The 20,222-nt window shown below is 53.0% G+C and overlaps 1 protein-coding gene across 1 annotated transcript in view; it reads right to left on the reverse strand.

The window, feature by feature from the left end:
• Positions 1-10,323, reverse strand: part of TRAF2 (TNF receptor associated factor 2) — a 31,108-nt gene extending 20,785 nt beyond the window's left edge. The window contains 4 exon segments of the mRNA XM_031654737.1: positions 7,031-7,129; positions 8,183-8,261; positions 8,910-9,128; positions 9,242-10,323. Of these exon segments, the coding sequence (XP_031510597.1) occupies positions 7,031-7,129; positions 8,183-8,261; positions 8,910-9,128; positions 9,242-9,309 (465 nt within the window). The 5' untranslated portion in view covers positions 9,310-10,323.
• Between the last annotated feature and the right edge of the window lie 9,899 nt (positions 10,324-20,222).

Raw genomic sequence — 20,222 nt, forward strand, 5'->3', positions numbered from 1 at the left:
CCCATGAGCTGGGCAGAGGCCCTGCCCTCCTGGAGCTGACAACCTGACAGAGTGACCACCGGTGCCGGAACACCAGGGAAGGCAGGCAGTGGAGGCAGGGCCGGCAAGGTGCCACAAGATGCGGTCTAGGGAGGCAGGAGCCGGTGCTGCAGGCTAAGCGTCAGGTGAGGCAGAGGACTGTGGACGTCCACAGATGGCCAGGGTGGCAAGGGAAAAGGACACAGAGGGAAAGGAGGCCGTGCCAGCTCATCGCCACACCCAAGCCAGGAAGAATCTAGAATGTAGGATGCAGAACCCAGCCACCTCTCTGGCCCACTGCTGCCCCTGGCAGGGCTTCCTGGACCGTTTTGAGGGCTCTGCCCAGATGTGAGGGGTCGGGACAGCAAGGTGACGGGACGTGGCTGAACCCTTCCAGGACTGCCTGGCAGCCACGCTTCTCACAGACTCTAAGGTTGGGAAGCCGCGTGGTCACAGGAGGAAGAACGGGGTGGCAGGCACCACAAAGGTGCTAGTGGAAGGGGAGACAAGGTGAGATGCAGGACGTGTCTGGGGAGCCACGTGGACCTGCTGGCAGACTGAATGTGCTCTTACAGGGACACAGAGAAGTCAAGAAGGACTCTCAGGCCTCTGGCCCAAGCCACAGGAGGTGCCGCCTGCCTCCATAAGGGGCCGGTGAGGTGTGGAAATAAAACTAAACAAGGCTTTTTGTTTTGTTTTGTTTTTTTGAGACAGGGTCTCACTTTGTCACTGATATGGTGTGGCTGTGTCCCCACTCAAATCTCATCTTGAACTGCAGCGCCCATAATCCCCGTGTTGTGCGAAGGCCCGGTGGGAGGTCACTGAATCGTGGGACGGGTTTTTCCCGTGCTGTTCTCATGACAGTGACTAAGTCTCATGGGATCTGACGGTTTTATAAAGGGCAGTTCCCCTGCACATGCTCTCTTGCCTGCTGCCATGTGAGATGTGCCTTTCCCCTCCTTTGCCTTCCTCCATGATTGTGAGGCCTCCCCAGTCATGTGGAACTGTAAGTCCATTCAACCTCTTTTTCTTTATAAACTACCCAGTCTCGGGTATTTCTTCATAGTAGTATGAAAAATGGACTGATATGGTCAACTAGGCTGGAGTGCAGGGGTGAGAATATAGGTCACCGCAGCCTCGACCACAGCCCCCACATAGCTGGGACTACAGGCACACACCACCACACCCAGCTAAATTTCTTTGTATTTTTGGTAGAGCCATCTTGTGTGTTTTTTTGTTTTTTTTTGTTTTTTTGAGATGGAGTCTTGCTCTGTCGCCCAGGCTGGAGTGCAGTGGCCGGATCTCAGCTTACTGCAAGCTCCGCCTCCCAGGTCCATGCCATTCTCCGGCCTCAGCCTCCCAAGTAGCTGGGACTACAGGTGCCCGCCACCTCGCCCGGCCAGTTTTTTGTATTTTTTTTAGTAGAGACGGGGTTTCACCATGCTAGCTAGAATGGTCTCGATCTCCTGACCTCGTGATCCGCCCATCTTGGCCTCCCAAAGTGCTGGGATTACAGGCTTGAGCCACCGTGCCCGGCCATTTTTTTGTATTTTTAGTCGAGACAGGATTTCACTGTGTTAGCCAGGATGTTCTCAATCTCCTGACCTTGTGATCCACCTGCCACAGCCTCCCAAAGTGCTGGGATTACAGGCGTGAGCCCTCACGCCCAGCAGTAGAGCCATCTTGCCCAGGCTGGTCTTGAACTCCTGAGCTCAAGCAATCTGCCCACCTAAGCCTCCCAAAGTACTGGGATTACAGGCATGAACCGCTGTGCCCGGTCAGATTTAAACACGTCTTTTGGGAGAAGTCTGCTATGACTGGGAACAGAGAAAGGGAATGGAAGTCAAAGGAACATGGAGTTGAAAATCTGTTAAGTTTCTTGAATCATGATAAACATAAAATGCATCATCTTAACCATTTTTAAGTGCACAGTTCTGTGGTATTAAGTATGTTTCACTGATGTTACATAACCATCACCACCATCTACCTCCACAACCCTTTCCGTTGTAGAAACCTGAAACCCTATCCCTGTTAAACCCTAACTTCCCATTCCCCTCCTCCAGCCCCCAGCACCATCCCCTGGCTCTGAATTTGACCACTCCGGGGACTCTGTCAGTGAATTCATGCAGTATTTATCTTCCTGTGCCTGGCTTAGCTCACTGAGCACAACCCTAAGTTTTGAGGCAGGAGAGACTACAGCACATTCTGTACCGATGGGCGCAGCCCAGAGAGAGGAGGACAACGTGCTGAGAGGAAGGTTCCCGAGAGGCCAGGACAGCAGAAGACCTGGCTGCAGGGCCCTTCATGGGGTGGGACGCGGGGGTCAGCAGCTCCATGGAAAGCTGGCTACAGCTCAGAAGCCCCAAGTGAATCAGGAAAGGGTTAATGACACCTCCCCGGAGAGGGGAGACCCTGCTCTGGACAGCACAGGCACTTGGGCTGGCTTCCCTTCAACCACCCTGGGGAGTGTTCCTCCCAAACCTTCACACAGATGCTGCAACTACTCCTCAGAGGCGCCCCAGGGTACACGGGCCCGGCCCTCCAAGACCTCCTGTAGCACTGGTCCAAGCTAAGCCTGCCAAAGGAACCAACTCCCTGAACCCGACAGTGCCTTGCACTCTGCTACCCACTGACGGGACAGGACCCGGCCTCGGCCGCACTAGTGTGTAATGAGCCATCATCAAGCTGAGTCAAAGAGGAGTCTCAACAACTACTATGGCTTATGAAACAACTATTATGGGTTACAAAACAACTATTATGACTTACAAAACAACTATTACGGCTTATGAAACATAAAAACGAATGCACAGTCAGTGTTCTTAGATTTAATTAAAAAACTGTTCTTTAGGCCGGGCGCGGTGGCTCACGCCTGTGATCCCAGCACTTTGGGAGGCCGAGGCAGGCTGATCACGAGGTCAGGAGATCGAGACCATCCTGGCTAACAAAGTGAAACCCCATTTCTACTAAAAATACAAAAAATCAGCTGGGCGTGGTGGCGAGCGCCTGTAGTCCCAGCCACTTGGGAGGCTGAGGCAGGAGAATGATGTGAACCCAGGAGGCAGAGCTTGCAGTGAGCCAAGATTGAGCCACTGCACTCCAGCATGGGTAACAGAGCAAGACTCCATCTCAAAAAAATAAATAAAAAGTAAAAATAAAAAAGACTGTCTTTTAAAACATAATAAAATGGCTGGGCACAGTGAGTTCCCACCTGTAATCCCAGCACTTTAGGAGGCCAAAGCGGGAGGATCACTTGAGCCCAGGAGTTCGAGGCTGCAGCGAGCTAGGATTCCATCACTACATGCTAGCTTGGGCAACAGAGCAAGACCCTATCTCTAAAAATAATAATAATAATAAAATGCTCATAGATGAAATGATATGACATCTTCATTTGCTTTAAAATAAGCCAGAAAAGAAAAAAAAATGTGTCAGGGTTGAAGGGCTGAAAGAAGGCTGGCGAAGGCTGGCTGGTGCTGTGGGGCAGCGTGCAGGCCTATGGGGCAGCGGTATGCCTCTATTTTCAGCCTCACTGCTCAGATGCGCTGCATGCTTGAAATGTCAAAAATAAAATACTTCTTGGCCAGGCGCGGTGGCTCACACCTGTAATTCCAGCACTTTGGGAGGCCGAGGCGGGCAGATCACAAAGTCAGGAGATCGAGACCATCCTGGCTAACACAGTGAAACCCCGTCTCTACTAAAAATACAAAAAAATTAGCCGGGCGTGGTGGCAGGCGCCTGTAGTCCCAGCCACTTGGGAGGCTGAGCCAGGAGAATGGCGTGAACCCGGGAGGCGGAGCTTGCAGTGAGCTGAGACTGGGCCACGGCACTCCAGCCTGGGCGACAGAGCGAGGCTCCGTCTCAAAAAACAAAAAACAAAACAAAAAAAACACCTTTCTCTTGGGACTTGGTACTTGAAATCCCCAGTGGGACCAGGGATGTCCTGCAACAGATACATCTACACCAGCACCATCTGTCTCAGTCTTCTCCCCACTCACAGCGGGCACAGCTCAAAAAAATCAATATTTATTCAGCCAGAATTCAAAGTAAACATTTGACGCAAATACAGTCGTCATCCCTCTGAATGTCACTAGAATGTCCATGAGGCCGAGCAGACTTGGCTTTTCCCGGCCTTTCCGTGCTCGTGCAGCCCGTCTGTGTCCCCTCTGGAAGGTCTCCCTGCACCCCCACGGTGGACCCAGCTGCCAGAACGAGTAGCTCCGGGCCTGCTGGGGAATTCAGCTCTGCTTTTAGTGCTCAACAAGCACTCCATCAACATTTACCTAAAGTTTCAAAAATCACTCGATTTGGCCAGGTGCAGTGGCTCATGCCAGTAATCTCAGCACTTCGGGAGGCCAAGGCGGATAGATCACTTGAGGTCAGGAATTCAAGACCAGCCTGGCCAACATGGTACAAAACCCCATCTCTACAAGAAATACAAAAAATGAGCCAGATGTGGTGGCAGGCACCTGGAGGCTGAGGCAGAAGAATCGCTTGAACCTGGGAGGTGGAGGTTGCAGTGAGCTGAGATCGCGCCACTGCGCTCTAGCCTGGACAACAGAGCGAGACCCTGCCTCAAAAAAAACTTAAAAATAAAAATAAATAAATAAAATCATTCAGTTCCTAGAAAGGCATCATTGCAAAGGACAAACATATTCAAAAGCTAAGCAGGATTTTCCCCTTTTCCAACAAAGTTCAGACCATCAAGAAAGAAAAGCAGCCTTAGCCTCAGGACTGTGTTCACAATAAGGCCCCAACTAGCAGCACACTCTGAGCAACCTGAGCGCAGAGAGAGGCGACTCAGGCACAGCTACGCCTGCAGAGCTGGCTCCCAACTGCATGGAGAGGGTTTGATTTCCGTCCCCACGTGTGACATTTACAGCCAGTGAGAGGTTTTATCAATAAAATCAAAGGCCACAGCCAAGCTATTCCAGAGCAGTGCCCGCCCCTCCCACATGACCAAACCCGGCTCCTCTCAGGGACTTTCCAGAGCTCTCAAAGGTGCAGGCCAGGGACTTTCCACCCTGCGTGCCTGCAGGACCGCGTGGCACCCCAGCCCAGGGGCTGGCTATAGTCCCTGGCCCTCAGCCGGAGGCCCTCATAATTGTCACTGTTGCATCCCATAAGCCTGGAGGTGGCAGAGACCCCAGAGGCCTCAGGGTCCAGTGCAGAGCTGGGAACTATTATCCCACCTGTCCCCCAGGCACCTCTCAGTCCTCTCAGTAGCTATGCTACCCCTACCCCCTGCAGCCAGCTAGTACTCTGACCCTACCAGGGAGTCCCTGACCCTGGGCCACCTCCCCTGGGAGCCATCTCCCTTGCAGACAGCACTGGGCAATGACCAAGCTGCGCCTCTTTAGAGGAGCAGGGAGTGGGGTGTACGATGCCATGCACCATAGCCGCTCGTGCAGCAGAGCCACACAGGGGCCTAGAAAGCTTTGCATCGCACGTCGTGGCTGCGGACAGCCTGGCATCTCTGTCCACAGAGGCAGGAGTCTCGCTCCATGTCCAGGACACAATCCCCGGGCTAGGGAGGAAGCACATCTCGTTCACCCCAGATACAGCTGGGACGATTCTTCTGAAAAAACGAAACTTGGAGCCCAAAGACCACAAAGCAGAGTCTTAAAAGATCGAGGCAGGCGTGGCCAGGCTCACAGGGCAGGGAGGGGAGAGGAGAAACCCACAGTAATGCAGGTCCAATTCCAACCCAGCCGGCAACACCTCAGGGTTCAGCTAAGCAGGAGATCCCAGACCCGGCCTGGGCAGGAAGCTCCCTTAAGTGCAGAAAGCCAGGGTTCCGAGCAAACAGCCCTCACAGCCTCACCAACCTGAGGCTGGACTGGATGGCATCAAGGTACCGCCTCACTGTGAGATTCCAATCTGTGACTCAGTGCTCACTGAACAATGACCCCTGCCCCTCCACTCTACTTCCTGTGCCTACGGATGTGATGACTCTGGGGGTGTCCCCAAGTGGAATCACAGAGGGTCTGTCCTTTGGTAACTGGCTCATGTCACTCAGCACACTGGCCTCAGAGTTCATCCCTGGGGAGTGTGTGTCTGAATCTCCTTCCTTTTTAAGGCTGAATCATATCCCACCGTGTTCACAGATCACACTTCCCATGTTTATCCATCATCCGTGGACACTGGGCTGCCTCTACCTTTGGGCTCGGTGGACAGTGTTACTCCAGGAATCCTGTACAAGGATCCCAGAGAGAAACCTCTTAAAGGGCACTCATTATGACAAGAAGGAAGACTGCATAACTTGGCAAGCCGTAGTGGCCTTGACTAGCTCTCTCGGCACCTCCTGGCCTCTACACTACAGGTTAAGTTTCCAAATGCCTAAAAGGTGACATGAGAATCACACTGAAATCCCCAATGCGCCAGTGCAGGAACGCAAGCCCGCCTCGCCCAGCACACAGCTCGCCCAGGACACAGGGACAAACCACGGCCAACTGAAGTGCAGGCCACTGCCTATGTTGCTGTGACCATAAGACAACGGTGTCCATTATTTCTGCAAATTCCAATGTCAACACAATTCAAAATAAGAAATCCTTTGTGGATACAAGAGACACAACAAAAACCCCCACCAAACTTGAAAGCCGCAGGCCCCAGTGCACAGCGATCTCCCCTTCATTCCCAGGAAATGCTACCACTTAGATAACCTTAGATAACCACGGCATGCCCAAGGCTCACACGGGCACCTCCAACCCTCACAGTTACCCTATGATAGTGGGATCCTGCACTCCCATTGACAAACAAGAAACCTGAGGCACAGAGAGGGTAAGTACCTCGCCCGAGGTCACACAGCCCTAGCTCCACGGTGCAGGTCTGTGCTCTGCACTACTTGTGTTTCTAAATGGACGTACTCTAAGGAACAGCTCCGTCTCTTCCTCCACAGACATCAGACAGGCTTCAGCCCCAGTGAGAACGTGCAGGACAAGGTCCCGACCGCTGGGGGAGCGTGGGCGACTCCCGACCGCTGGGCTTCTGTCACCGTGCCACACACAGGCATCTTTACCTCATATTCTTTCAGGGTCCCCTTCCAGGTGCACCCATCAATGGGACAGACGGCCGGCAGGCTCTCCACCTCCCTGCGGGCAGCATTATCTGGGAAAGCCTGGGGAGAGGAACATCCCTCAGGTTAAACCTCCTCCCAGTCTCCCTGCTGCAACCGAGGAACACAGGCCACGTGTCCAAACCAACCAACACTGCGTCGCGTTGCCTTCCCAGGCCACTCCAGGAGCAGAGGATGACTCCCTGATTCCATTTTTTTTTTAGACTCACCTTGATGCCAAAATTTCCAGACCCTAAACTTCCTGAGTCTGCTAAGGGACAACTTCTGGCTGCCCTTTTTTTTTTTTTTTAAGGAGGGGTCTCACTTTGTAACCCAGGTTGGAGTACAGTGGCATGATCTTGGCTCACTATAACCTCCGCCTCCCAGGCTCAAGCGATCCTCCCACTTCAGCCTCCCAAGTGGCTGGGACTATAGGCGTGCGCCACCAAGCCCAGCTAATTTTTTGTATTTCTGGTAGAGATGGGGTTTCACTATGTGGACCAGGCTGGTCTCGAACTCCTGACCTCATGTGATCCACCCACTTCGGCCCCGCAAAGTGCTGGGATTACAGGTGTGAGACACTGAGCCTGGCCCCTGCTAAGTTTTTTGTTTTTTGTAGAGACAGGGTCTCACTATGTTGCCCAGGCTGGTCTCAAAATCAAACTCCTGGACTCAAGCAATCCCCCTGCCTGGGCCTCCCAAAGTGCTGGGATTACAGGTGTGAGACACTGTGCCCAGCCCCACCCATGGTGTTAAAAGAAACTGCTGGGCCGGGCACGGTGGCTCACGCCTGTAATCCCAGCACTTTGGTGGGCCGAGGCGGGCGGATCACGAGGTCAGGAGATCGAAACCATCCTGGCTAACACGGTGAAACCCCGTCTCTACTAAAAAAAATACAAAAAACTAGCCGGGTGAGGTGGCGGGTGCCTGTAGTCCCAGCTACTCGGGAGGCTGAGGCAGGAGAATGGCGTAAACCCGGGAGGCGGAGTTTGCAGTGAGCTGAGATCCAGCCACTGCACTCCAGCCTGGGCGACAGAGCGAGACTCTGTCTCAAAAAACAAAAGAAATTAAGACATTTTCTGTTTAACATTTTTGGCTTCAAGACATTTTACTTACCGAACTGCTTTCTAAAATAGAAATGCCTTCTTCATATATGCCCTCGTGAACACAGGCAGCACAGTTCTGAGGCCCAGAGCTAGGGGGGAAAAAGACAAAAAAAAAAAAAAAAATCCCACCGTGAAACTCAATACAAAAAGTAAATGAACACCATTTGCTTCAGTTCAAAAACCTACCTCCACACCGCAGTTTCTTTAAACTTTCTCATCGTTAGTGAAACCAACAGCAGGCAAATGTTAAAGGGACATGTTTTAAACCCCAATATTCACAGGACAATGTTTCTATCTCTCCCCGATTGTGAAGAAGGCGCGCCTGAACTGCCAAGGACACTGGCTGCAGTAACTCAGGTGCTGCCGGCTCTCCCCATAGGCCGAGCTGCTGCTGACGTGCAGAGGCCACGCCTCTCACACCACTCCAGCAGCCAAAAGTGAGCAGTAGGCGGCACTTTAAACCTTCCAGTACTCACATTAAAAATAATAAAAAGGTGAAATTAACTGTAACGATGTATCATATTTAACTCCATATATCCACAATAGTATTTCAAATTGTTATTTTAAAATTATTAATTTACATTCTTTGTGGTAAACCTCTGAAATCCAGGGAATATTGATAACTGGAGCACATCTAAGCTGGACCCGGCTCTGCCAGGAGCTACCAGGCTGGGCAGCGTGGCTCTAAGGCTGGCCTGGCCTGCCTGCCCCTCCTCCCAGCCTGCGGCCCCGTGCACCTGAGGATGCTGGCCAGGCAGAAGGAGCAGTAGCGGTGGCCACACTGCGCCTGGAAGGGCCTGCGCAGGACGTTTCCACAGGCGGAGCACAGGTACTTGGCTTCCAGCTTGGTCCCCAGGAGGGTCTTGGAGAAGCCAGGCTGTAGCAACTCCAAGGAGCCAGGGGGGGTCACGCTAGCTGCAGCCATAAGAGCTGTGACCCCCGCGAACAACCAAGCCCTAAGGAAGAACACACAGCACGTTACACCTCAATTCCAGAACAGTTCTCGAGAGAAAACCAAACCGATGGTGATCAGTAGCAGGCGATGGTGAGGGGCCGGGTCCCCACTGACCTGCAGTCAAGACTCGGAGAAGCAGAATTGCAGAGCTTTGGGAAGCCTTGGAGACCCTCTAGTCCCATCTCCCGCCGCTAGTACGGAAACTCAGGCTCAGGGAGGGTGGGGACCACATGGCTGGCATCCACATACCCAACCCACAGCTCCAGAGAGGCACAGACGCACGGGCTTCCTGTCATGCACACCCCCCTCCCCAGCCAGAGGAACAGGCTGCCTTCCTGTTAACATTAACGGTCAGAGGCTCTCAAGGCTCTAGGCTCTTCGGTCTCCCCCATGGTTCCCACAATAAGCATGTTTTAGAGTGGTGGATGCCTTCTGAAATATCTTACCAAACCCACTGGGCAGGAGATACCTGCCTGCCAGCACTCAGGCCCTACAGGCACTCAGGAGAGAGCCATGCCGCCAGACCAGCCCCTAGAGCAGCAGTGCAGCACACCTGGGGTTGGCTAGTGCATTCCCTTTAGCTACCCATGGGTTTCCCCTCACTTCAGATGATGCACGTGGCCTTCAGAGCCCTCCATGAGCCAGCCCTGCCCTGGCCCCTTGCTGTCCACTAGAACTCAGTCAGCCCCACCAAGGCAGCCACGGACGGCCTTGGTGCCCTGCACCACGCCCTCTCCTTCTGCCTCTCTAGGCACCAAGGCCACCACAGATGGCCTCAGCCACTCTGTGCCGTGCTCTTTTCCTGCCTCTCTGAGCACCATCCAGCCAATAGCTGCACCCCACCCTTCCTTTTGGATTAACTGTGGCTCTTCCTCCCTCAGTGTCCCGGGCAGAGACTCCACTGGGCTCTGCTCTCCTGTAAGAGCACCCCCAGGTGGGTTTCCCTCTCCCCTTCCCATCACGGAGCTCCTGTTGTGCGGGAATCCCAGGAAGGGGCCTGGTCAGGGTTGGGCTGATGCTGAGGACAGAGGAAGGGAACAATGAGGATGCCTAGACCCACTCATTGGGCAGAGTGAGCACACAATGAGAGTGAGCAGTTACCCGGCACACTAAGCGTTTTCTCTCTCTCTCAATGAACTACAAATCTCACACCTGTAATCCCAGCACTTTGGGAGGCTGTGGTGGGCAGATCATGAGGTCAGGAGATCGAGACCATCCTGGCTAACACGATGAAACCCCGTCTCTATTAAAAATACAAAAATTAGCCGGGCATGGGGGCGGGCGCCTGTAGTCCCAGTTACTCGGGAGGCTGAGGCAGGAGAATGGCGTGAACCCGGGAGGCAGAGGTTGCAGTGAGCCGAGATCACGCCACCGCACTCCAGCCTGGGCGACAGAGCAAGACTCCATCTCAAAAAAAAGGGGGAGACAGGCACTCGGTCCCCGCCAACGCTGTAAGCGGTTTGGGTAAAGCTTGAGTCCAAAGACTTCAAAGCTTCTGGCTGAAGTCAAGTTTATTCACACGTGCTGGCCCCATCAAGCACAGGGAACTTCCGGGGCACAGACGCCCAAGAGAACAAACTCGAAACACAACCAGACGGCAACCATGGAGCTGCCCAAGCTGCAACAGGAAGCTGTGGATTAGAGGCAGACCCATGCGTCTCCACAGCCTCATACCTGGAACCAGGGCCAGGCGTGAGGACCCGAAACCCCCAGCTCCTTCACAACGGCCTCCAGCGCCTTCTTGCGGTCGCCATGGGGGCACGTGTCACCTGATGCTCACCTGCCACACTCCGCCTTCCAAAAGCAGCCTGAGGGCCAGGGCTAGCTCTAAGTATGCTCTGTCTCCGGTCCTGGCCCCTGAGAGCCCAAAGAAAGGGGGTGGGAATTGGGGTCATCTCTCTAGCAGGAAAGCAGTCTTGATTCAGGGAACTGGGGACAGCTAGGGAGGGACTTCCAGTGGGGATGGGGGGGCTCACTCCTAGAAGGGTGACTCCAGGCAGACCAACCTGGGAAAGAGGTGGAGGAAGGACAGGGGCATGGTGTCAGCTGAGATCCCCAGCAGGCAGTCCAGGGAGGCAGGGACTGACAGGCAGGCCACGGCCTGAGGGTGGAGGGCAGCCTCCAGAGTCCTCTCCCCAGAGGGCAAACTGGGGTGGCATTTTATTTACTTAAGGAATGACTTACCAGAACCATTCCTTTTCTTTTTTTCCTTAGAGTCTCATGCTCTGTCACCCAGGCTGGAGTGCAGTGGAGCAACCTCAGCTCACTGCAACCTCCACCTCCTGGGTTCAAGCAATTCTCATGCCTCAGTCTCCCAAGTAACTGGGACCACAGGTACACACCACCACACCCAGCTAATTTTTTGTATTTTTCAGACGGGGTTTCACCATGTTGGCCAGGATCGTCTTGAACTCCTGGCCTCATGTGATCCACCAACCTCGCCCTCCTAATGTGCTGGGATTCCAGGTAGGAGCCACTGTGAATGGCCCATTCCAACATTTAAATAACAAATGCATTTTCCATTTTTTCTCCAGGAAGGACAGTGGATGCTGACTGCTCTGTGCCTGGACAACAGCCCCAAGATGGGGGCCTTGCTGTCCTACTTGAGCCTGACTGATGCCTCCAGGCAGGCTGTTAGCTCAGCCACAGGTCCTAACACTGCATACCTGCTCTGCTGTCTTTCCAAGGCCCGAGTTGCCAAAAGGGTGTCCTGGAAGCCTTGGGTCACTTGCAACCTCGAAGCAACAGGGACCCACCCAACAGGCAGAGCAGCAGCAGGAAGGCTGCGGCCACAGCAGTGAGGAAAACGAAGTGTCACTGTGTGCCCCCGACACAGCGGTGTGGGTCACCCAGTCCCAGTACTGCTCGCCTGAACGGGGCTGACCTCCCCCAGCAGGCCCAGGACCAGCAAGTCTTGGATGGACCCAAGACGCCAGAACGCTGCTGAGGCCCTCCTCTCCTCCTCTCACCTCTGCCCCAGTTGCTGTCCCAGAAGGAGGTGTTCCCAGCTCTCAGGACCGCTCCGCCATTCACCAGGGACTCAGCCAAACCCAGGAGGCTTTCACTTTTCTTGAGAAACAGGGGTCTCACTATGTTGCCCTAGCTGGAGTACACTGACTATTCACAGGCGTGATCACTGCACACTACAGGTTGGAAGTCCTGGGCTCAAGCAATCCTCCTGTCAGTTTCCTGAGTGACTGGGACTACAGGTGAGCGCACCTCCATGCCCAGCTATCCAGGATGCTTTCTGAGCCCATTCCTTGTCCAATCACAGGCCAATCCCACTGGCTCTGCCTCCACGCTGCCAGCACTGGCCCCTTCTCTGGCCCTGACCCTGCTCTCTGCTCCTCCTTCACACCCACACCAACAAGGCACCCCTCCCTGAGGGCTCCCCAGGAACATCCTGGGCACTCAGAAGGAAACCCAGCCACTGGGTTTAGGCCCATCTGGTCTTATCCCCCACCATCCTCATGATGCCCCCAATCCACCTGCTCTCCTCTGTTCCCTTAACACTTTTGCCCTGCTTGGAAGAGCCCCCGGTGCTGGTCCCTATGGATCTGCACACCTGCCCCTTAGTAACCCTGAGTTAGGCCTAAGCAGCCTGCACCCAGGACAAGGCCAGCAGCCTTCTGAGACTTGCCTCCAACTCCCATGTAATGTCCCCAGATCTCAAAAAGTGGAAGGACAGTTTACCTGTAAACCCCTGAAAAAGGGCCACGACCGGCCGGGCGCGGTGGCTCATGCCTATAATCCCAGCACTTTGGGAGGCCAAAGCAGGTGGATCATGAGGTCAAGAGATCAAGACCATTCTGGCCAACATGATGAAACCCCGTCTCTACTAAAAATACAAAAATTAGCCAGGCATCGTGGTGTGTGCCTGTAATCCCAGCTACTCTGGAGGCTGAAGCAGAAGAATCGCTTGAACCCAGGAAGCAGAGGTTGCAGTGAGCTGAGATCACACCACTTCACTCCAGCCTGGATGATGCAGCAAGACTCCACTAAAAAAAAAAAAAAAATAGGCCAGGCACGGTGGCTCACACCTGTAATCCCAGCACTTTGGGAGGCCGAGACGGGCGGATCACGAGGTCAGGAGTTTGAGACTAGCCTGACCAACAGGGTGAAACCCCATCTCTACTAAAAAAAAATACAAAAAAACTAGCCACGCGAGGTGGCGGCCGCCTGTAGTCCCAGCTACTCAGGAGGCTGAGACAGGAGAATAGCGTAAACCCGGGAGGCAGAGCTTGCTGTGAGCTGAGATCCGGCCACTGCACTCCAGCCTGGGTGACAGAGTGAGACTCCGTCTCAAAAAACAAAAAAAAAAGATTAGCCGGGCGTGGTGGCGCACACTTGTAATCCCAGCTACTCAGGAGACTGAGGCAGGAGAATCACTTGAACCCGGGAAGGAGAGGTTGCAGTGAGCTGATATTGCACCACTGCACTCCAACCTGGGCACTGCAGCGAGACTCGGTCTCAAAAAAAAAAAAAAAAAAAAAAAACCGAAAAGAAAAAGTAAAAAAGAAAAAGGGTCACTACCACACGGATCCCAAATAGGAGGTGCTTTTTAACTCAGAAAAAGTTAGGCCCCAAAACAACCACCCTCAGCCCCTTCTGCAAACATTCCCCAAAGCTTCCTTGACCTAGCTCACCAACAGAAGCACGTTCCAAGTGTCTTCCCCCGATGGTGCGCCAACCCTGCAGACCCATGGGGCCAGCCCCTCTCATCCTCCACAGGAGGGACACGTGCACTGCCAAAACTGATGCCGCGTATAGGAGAGGGGAACGCACAGGCAGTGACTCACCCCTGAGCTGCGCTCACTGGCCTGAATAGGGCTGACTCTTGAGAAACTGTGACAAGACTGACTGCCAGTCACCTCTCTGCCCCGCAAAGCCAGCAGTGGTGTGCTTTCAATCCCTGCTTCTGAATCTGTAATTTAGTGAGACCTTGCACTCATGTGGTACTTCACAGTTCAGAAAACATGCTTATAACCTAAACTTACTCCTCCAAACACCCAACAGAGGGGATGCTGGGGCTCTGCCTGCCCAGTACTCAAAGTCCCTTGGTGGGGAGGCCACACCTGTTTCTCCCTCTTTCTCGAAGGTAGGTGCACCTGCTCCTGGGGGTGGCAGAGCTTACGCGGATGTTCCGGAGCTCACAGATGCACACCAGCCGTGGCAAACTGAGGTGGGAGCCTGCTCACCAGGACTGCACCCTCAGCACACGTTTATCATGACACGTGGAGACGTGCTACGTACACATACGTCACTAAAACCAAAGGTTCACAGAACTACACTTCGTCTTCATGAGAGGCATTCTGAGTGTTCTGTTTTCTTTCTTCTGTTCTGATCAGAAGCTATTACATTGATTTCAAGAGCCACTAATGGTTTATTGATTTATTTCTGTTTTTTTCTGAGACAGAGTCTCGCTCTGTTGCTCAGGCTGGAGTGCAATGGCGTGATCTAAGGTACAAATGCCGCCTCCCAGGTTCAAGCGATTCTCGTGCCTCAGCCTCCTGAGTAGCTGGGACTACAGACGCCTGTCACCACGCCTGGCTAATTTTTGTATTTTAGGAGACAGGGTTTCACCATGTTGGCCAGGCTGGTCTCAAACTCCTGACCTCAGATAATCCGCCCACCTTAGCCTCCCAAAGTACTGAGATTACAGGCATGAGCCACTGTGCCCACTTGAGCCACTAATAGTTTAAAAAGGTTTAATGGTTTTAGAAGTGGCTTCTAACCCACTTTGGACAAAGAAATTTTCTATTTTTAAATATCATTAGTTTTTAAGCCACATTTTTTTTTTCTTTTTTTGAGACAGAGTCTCGCTCTGTCGCCCAGGCTGGAGTGCAGTGGCGCGATCTTGGCTCATTGCAACCTCCGCCTCCCAGGTTCAAGCCATTCTCCTGCCTCAGCCTCCCAAGTAGCTGGGACTACAGACACCTGCCACCACACCCGGCTAATTTTTTGTATTTTTTACTAGACACAGGGTTTCACCGTGTTAGCCAGGATGATCTCGATCTCCTGACCTCAGGTGATCCACCCGCTTCGGCCTCCCAAAGTGCTGGGATTACAGGCATGAGCCACCACGCCCAGCTTTAAGCCACATTCTTTAGGACAAAATCCTATTTCATACTTGTTATAAGATGTTAAATAGGATATAAAATGTGAAGAACCCTATGAGTGCAGTCATGCTAGTGTAGAATGGGGGCAAGAAGGTAAAACAAAGGATCGTTTTGCTAGGGTAGACAGATTCAGTGGGCCGGGCGTGGTGGTCACGCCTATAATCCCAGCACTTTGGGAGGTCGAGGCGGGTGGATCACGAGGTCAGGAGATCAAGACCACGGTGAAACCCTGTCTCTACTAAAAATACAAAAAATTAGCTGGGTGTGGTGGTGGGTGCCTGTAGTCCCAGCTACTCAGGAGGCTGAGGCAGGAGAATGGTGTGAACCCGGAAGGTGGAGCTTGCAGTGAGCTGAAATTGCGCCACTGCACTCCAGCTTGAGTGACAGAGCGAGACTCCATCTCAGAAAAAAAAAAGATTCAAGGTGAGCCTTCTCTTTTTTCACAATGTCACTGAAGAGTGTCCTGGCGCATCTTTCAGACGTTTTTTTTCTTTTCACGTCGACATTCCTCCCAAATGTGCTCTTGAAAGTGGAGAGACAGAGGTGTGCCCTCCCTGCCCTAGGCATGCCTGTCAGACACAAAAGAACCACAAAAATCGGCCAGGCGAGGTGGCTCACACCTGTAATCCCAGCACTTTGGGAGGCCAAGGTAGGCAGATAGCTTAAGCTCAGAAGTTTAAGACCAGTCTGTGGAACATGATGAAACCCTGTCTCTATCAAAACCACAAAAAAATGGCTGGGCACAGTGGCTCATACTTGTAATCCCAGCACTTTGGGAATGCGGAGGTGGGTGGATCACCTGAGGTCAGGAGTTCAGGGCCAGGCTGGCTAACACGGTGAGATCCTGTCTCCACTAAAAATACAAAAAATTAGCCAGGCATGGTGGTGCAAGCCTGTAATCCCAGCTACTCCAGAGGCTGAGGCAGAAGAATTGCTTGAACTTGAGAGGCAGAGGTTGCAGTGAGCTGAGATCGCGCCACTGCACTGCAGTCTGAGCAAGAGTGATCCTGTCTCAAAAAAAAAAAAAAAAAAGAAAAGAAAGAAAAAAAAAGAAAAAACAAATCTAAAAATACAAAAAATGAGCCAGGTGTGATGGTATGCATCTGTGGTCACAGCTACTCAGGAGGCTAAGGGGGGAGGATCACCTGAGCCTGGGAGGAGGAGGTTGCAGTGAGTCGAGATTCACAACACCGAGCATGGCTTCCATCCCCGGCAGACGCTCCTCACACGCACGGCCTCACGTGGCCATGATGACGTCCCGACACAGCTGGAAGGTCAGGGATCATTATTCCTGTTTCCAAATGAAAACACAACCCCAGACAGCCAGGCCACGGCAGGCATCCTGGTCGAGGGCCCCTGAGGTCCCACTGATGCCTGCACTGCACTCTGGGGTTCTTTGTGCTTAAAGATTCCTTAAACATTTTATTTGAATCTCATTCATAAATATATTTTAAGAACTAATGAAAAGCACCACGAAGGCTCAAAAGTGCTACACCAAGATTTTAGCACACTTCTGACACTGCCCCAATTTGCTCACACGTTGGAATCCAACTTCCGCTGTGCCTAGCACGTCCCAGAATCTCCTCCGGCTTAGACTCAGAGCTCTCAGTGGCCTACAAAGGAGGCAGGAGGGACTGAACTGAACACATGGTCACCTAAACCAGACACACAGACTGAGACCTCGTGCGTGGCCAGAGAGCATGGGCTGCTCTCGCTTTCTGTACGTGTCACAAGAGATGTGAGGGGTCAGATAGGAGTGATTCCATCTGGAAACAATGAGCTGCTGTTTTTTTCAGGCTTCCAAATCAGTTTTACTTTAAAACTCCCAATTCTATCATGTAAGTCGGCTAAAAACCAAAGTGCCACCCCTGCGGTGACCGACTGAATGAGTGTGCGGGACAAGTGTGCGGTGGGGGACACAGACACGCGGTGACTGACTGAACGAGCGTGCAGGAGGGACTCCACACCGCAGAGAGTGACCCGACAGAGAGCAGAGTGTGGGGAGGGACTCTCTACGTGAGTGACCCGACTGAGCTTAGTGCAGGGGACACACTGGCAGCGACTGAACAAGTGGCTGCAGGAGGGTTACCTGCAGTGATCTCGACTGGAACAGATGGCGTGTGGGACTGCTGGTGACCAACTGAGCAGCGTGTGGCCCAGGGGGACTCTCTGCCCGGCTGAGCAGGCATGGCTGGGGGCCACACAGTGGTGACTGATGAATGGCGTGCAGGGGGGACCTGCCTTGGTGACCGGCCAGATCGCGTCAGGGTACTCCCACACACGCTTGGTGGCTAATGCTCTGTGTCGGGAGGCCCACCTGCGGTGACCTTTGACTCTGAACAGAATTAATGGGGGACTCACACACTTCCGGTGACTTAGAAGGCTAGACAGGCACAGGGGGACACACCATGGCGACCCGACTGAACAAGTGTGCAGGGAGGACTCTCACACACCTTGTTGACCGACTACCCAAGCGTCTGAGGCCACCTGCACTTGGTGAGCTGAAACTTGAGAGAGTATGCAGGAGGACTCTACACCTGAAAGTGACTGAGCAGTTGGAGGGGAACCTGTGACTAGCGTGCAGGGGAAGACTCTCTGCGGTGACTGACTAGGCAGGTGTGCGGGAGGACTCCTGGCGATTTGACGCCAGAGCTTGAGGCAGTCAGGGGACCACATGTGGCGGCCGACTCATGCAGGAAGACTCACACAGTGGCAGCCCCAATGCACTTGGGGTGTGGGAGGACTCACGTGGTGACCGACTGAACGAGCATGCAGGGGGGACTCTCACATATGCGGTGACTGACTGAATGGCGTCTTGGGGAGGGACTCTCACACATACAGGGACCCAGAGAAGCTGACATGGTGGCTGCAATCCCAGCTACTTGGGAAGCTGACTGGGTTGGGAGATCACTTGAGGCTAGGAGTTAGGGGACTAGCTTAGGAAGCTTATAACAAGACCTCAGGTATAAAAATAAAATAATAAAAAAGTTAAAATGGCAAGAAATCATAAAGAACAAGTTTAAGGCGAGTGGTGGCTCATACCACCAATCCCAGCACTTTGGGAGTGCAGAGGAGGTGAATCCCTGGGGGTCAGGAGTTCAGGACCAGCCTGACCAAGTGAAGGAGAACCCTGTCTCTACTAAAAACACAAAAATTAGCGAGACATGGTGGGTTGCCTGTAATCCCTGCCTGGGAGGCCAGAGCAGAATCAACTTGAACCTGGGAGGCAGAGGGTTGCAGTGAGCCCAGAGATGCGCCACTGCACAGCCCTAAGCAAAACTCTGTCTCAAAAAGAAAAAAAAGGCAGGAACTGAGTAGGCTCACACGAGGTGATAGCGGGAATCCCTCTCAAACAAAAAACAAACAAAAAAAAAGAAAAAGAAAAAGGCCGGTAGCAGTTGGCTCAAGCCTGTAATCCCGCCTTGCCTGGGCTGGGAGGCCAGAGGCAGGTGGATCAGAGGTCAGGGGAGGTCAAAGGCATCTGGCTAACCACGAGATTTGAAACCCAGTCTCACTAAAAAATACAAAAATTAGCCCGAGGAAGGAGGGCTGGAGTAGCTACTCGGGAGGCTAAGAGGCAGGAGAATGGGTGCTGGGAGGCCCAGAGACTTGCAGTGGAAGCTGAGATCAGAAGCCTGCACTCCAGCCTGAACCTGGCGGGAACTCAGTCTCAAAAAAAACAAAAGAAAAAAAAGGCCAGACACGGTGACTCAAGCCTGTAAATCCCAGCACTTTGGGAGGCCGGGAGAATGAGGGCCGGGATCAGAGGTCAGGAGGTCGAGACCATCCCTGGCTAGGTGAAACCCCGTCTCTAAAAATAAAAACAAAGCTGAGGCTGAGGTGAAAAGGCAGAACCTTGATCCCAGCTACCGGGAGGCTGAGGCAGGAGAATGAGTCCTAAAGCCGGGAGGCGGGCTTGCAGTGGCGTGAGATCAGCCTGCACCCCAAGCCTGGAAGTGACAGGCAAGACTCTGTCTCAAAAACAAAAACAAAAAACAAAAAAAAACAAAACAAAAAAAAAAAACAAACAAGTTTTAATATAAAAAGCCCCTCCTCTTGGTGGCTCATGCCTGTAATCCACAGCACTTTGGGAGGCGAGGGTGGGCAGATCAAGTCAGGAGATCACAACCATCCTAACCAGGTGAAACCCGTCCTCCACTAAAAAATTAGCTGGGGCGTGGTGGTGGGGTGCCCTATAGTCCCAGCCTCAGGAGGCTGAGGCAGGAGAAGAGCATGAACCCAGGAGAGCCAAGGTTGCAGTGAGGCGAGATGGCGCCACTGCACTCCCAGCGATGAGGGATTGAGCAAGGCCCACAGGAGAGTGGGGGGCATCTAGCACCCTTATTGCTGTGGGGGCTGAGCTGTGTGTTCCATGGACTGCCCCACAAAAATCACAGAGAGGCCTTCACTAAGCTGGAAGTCATCCAGGCAGCTGAGACCTGACATCCTGACTCTGGGTGTGTGAGAGCATGGTTTTGAGTGGCATCCAGTGACTCTCAAAAAGGACAAACTGTATTATTACACAAGTCCAGACGCCACCCAAACCATGACACCAAATCAGATATGGGTGCAACCTGGCCGCTGCAGGGGTCACCCCACCCACCAAATCAGATGGGTTGCCTGGCCTGCGGTCTCGTCGCCATGGCATGTTCAGCCCAGTCTTCCCCACTCTTCTCACAGGCAGACTCCAAGATGCCCCAAATGCTGGAGATTCAAACTTCCTCGATTCCTGTCTCCACCAACAGTGCACGACTGCTTCATACAATACTGAACTTCACGCAAGAGTTCACTGGGTGGCACCCGATTTTAACCCACTTCTATAAAAGCCCAGCTGAACATTGATCTGGAACACTGATCTGCATGCAGCCATGAATATGAGGCCCTCCAAATACTCGAAGTTCACTTTAAAATTATAATTTCATGGCCGGGTGCAGTGGCCCATGCCTGTAATCCCTACACTTTGGGAGGCCGAGGAG

The sequence above is a fragment of the Papio anubis genome, chromosome 13 (assembly GCF_008728515.1).
Source record: "Papio anubis isolate 15944 chromosome 13, Panubis1.0, whole genome shotgun sequence".
NCBI classification, from domain to species: domain Eukaryota; kingdom Metazoa; phylum Chordata; class Mammalia; order Primates; family Cercopithecidae; genus Papio; species Papio anubis.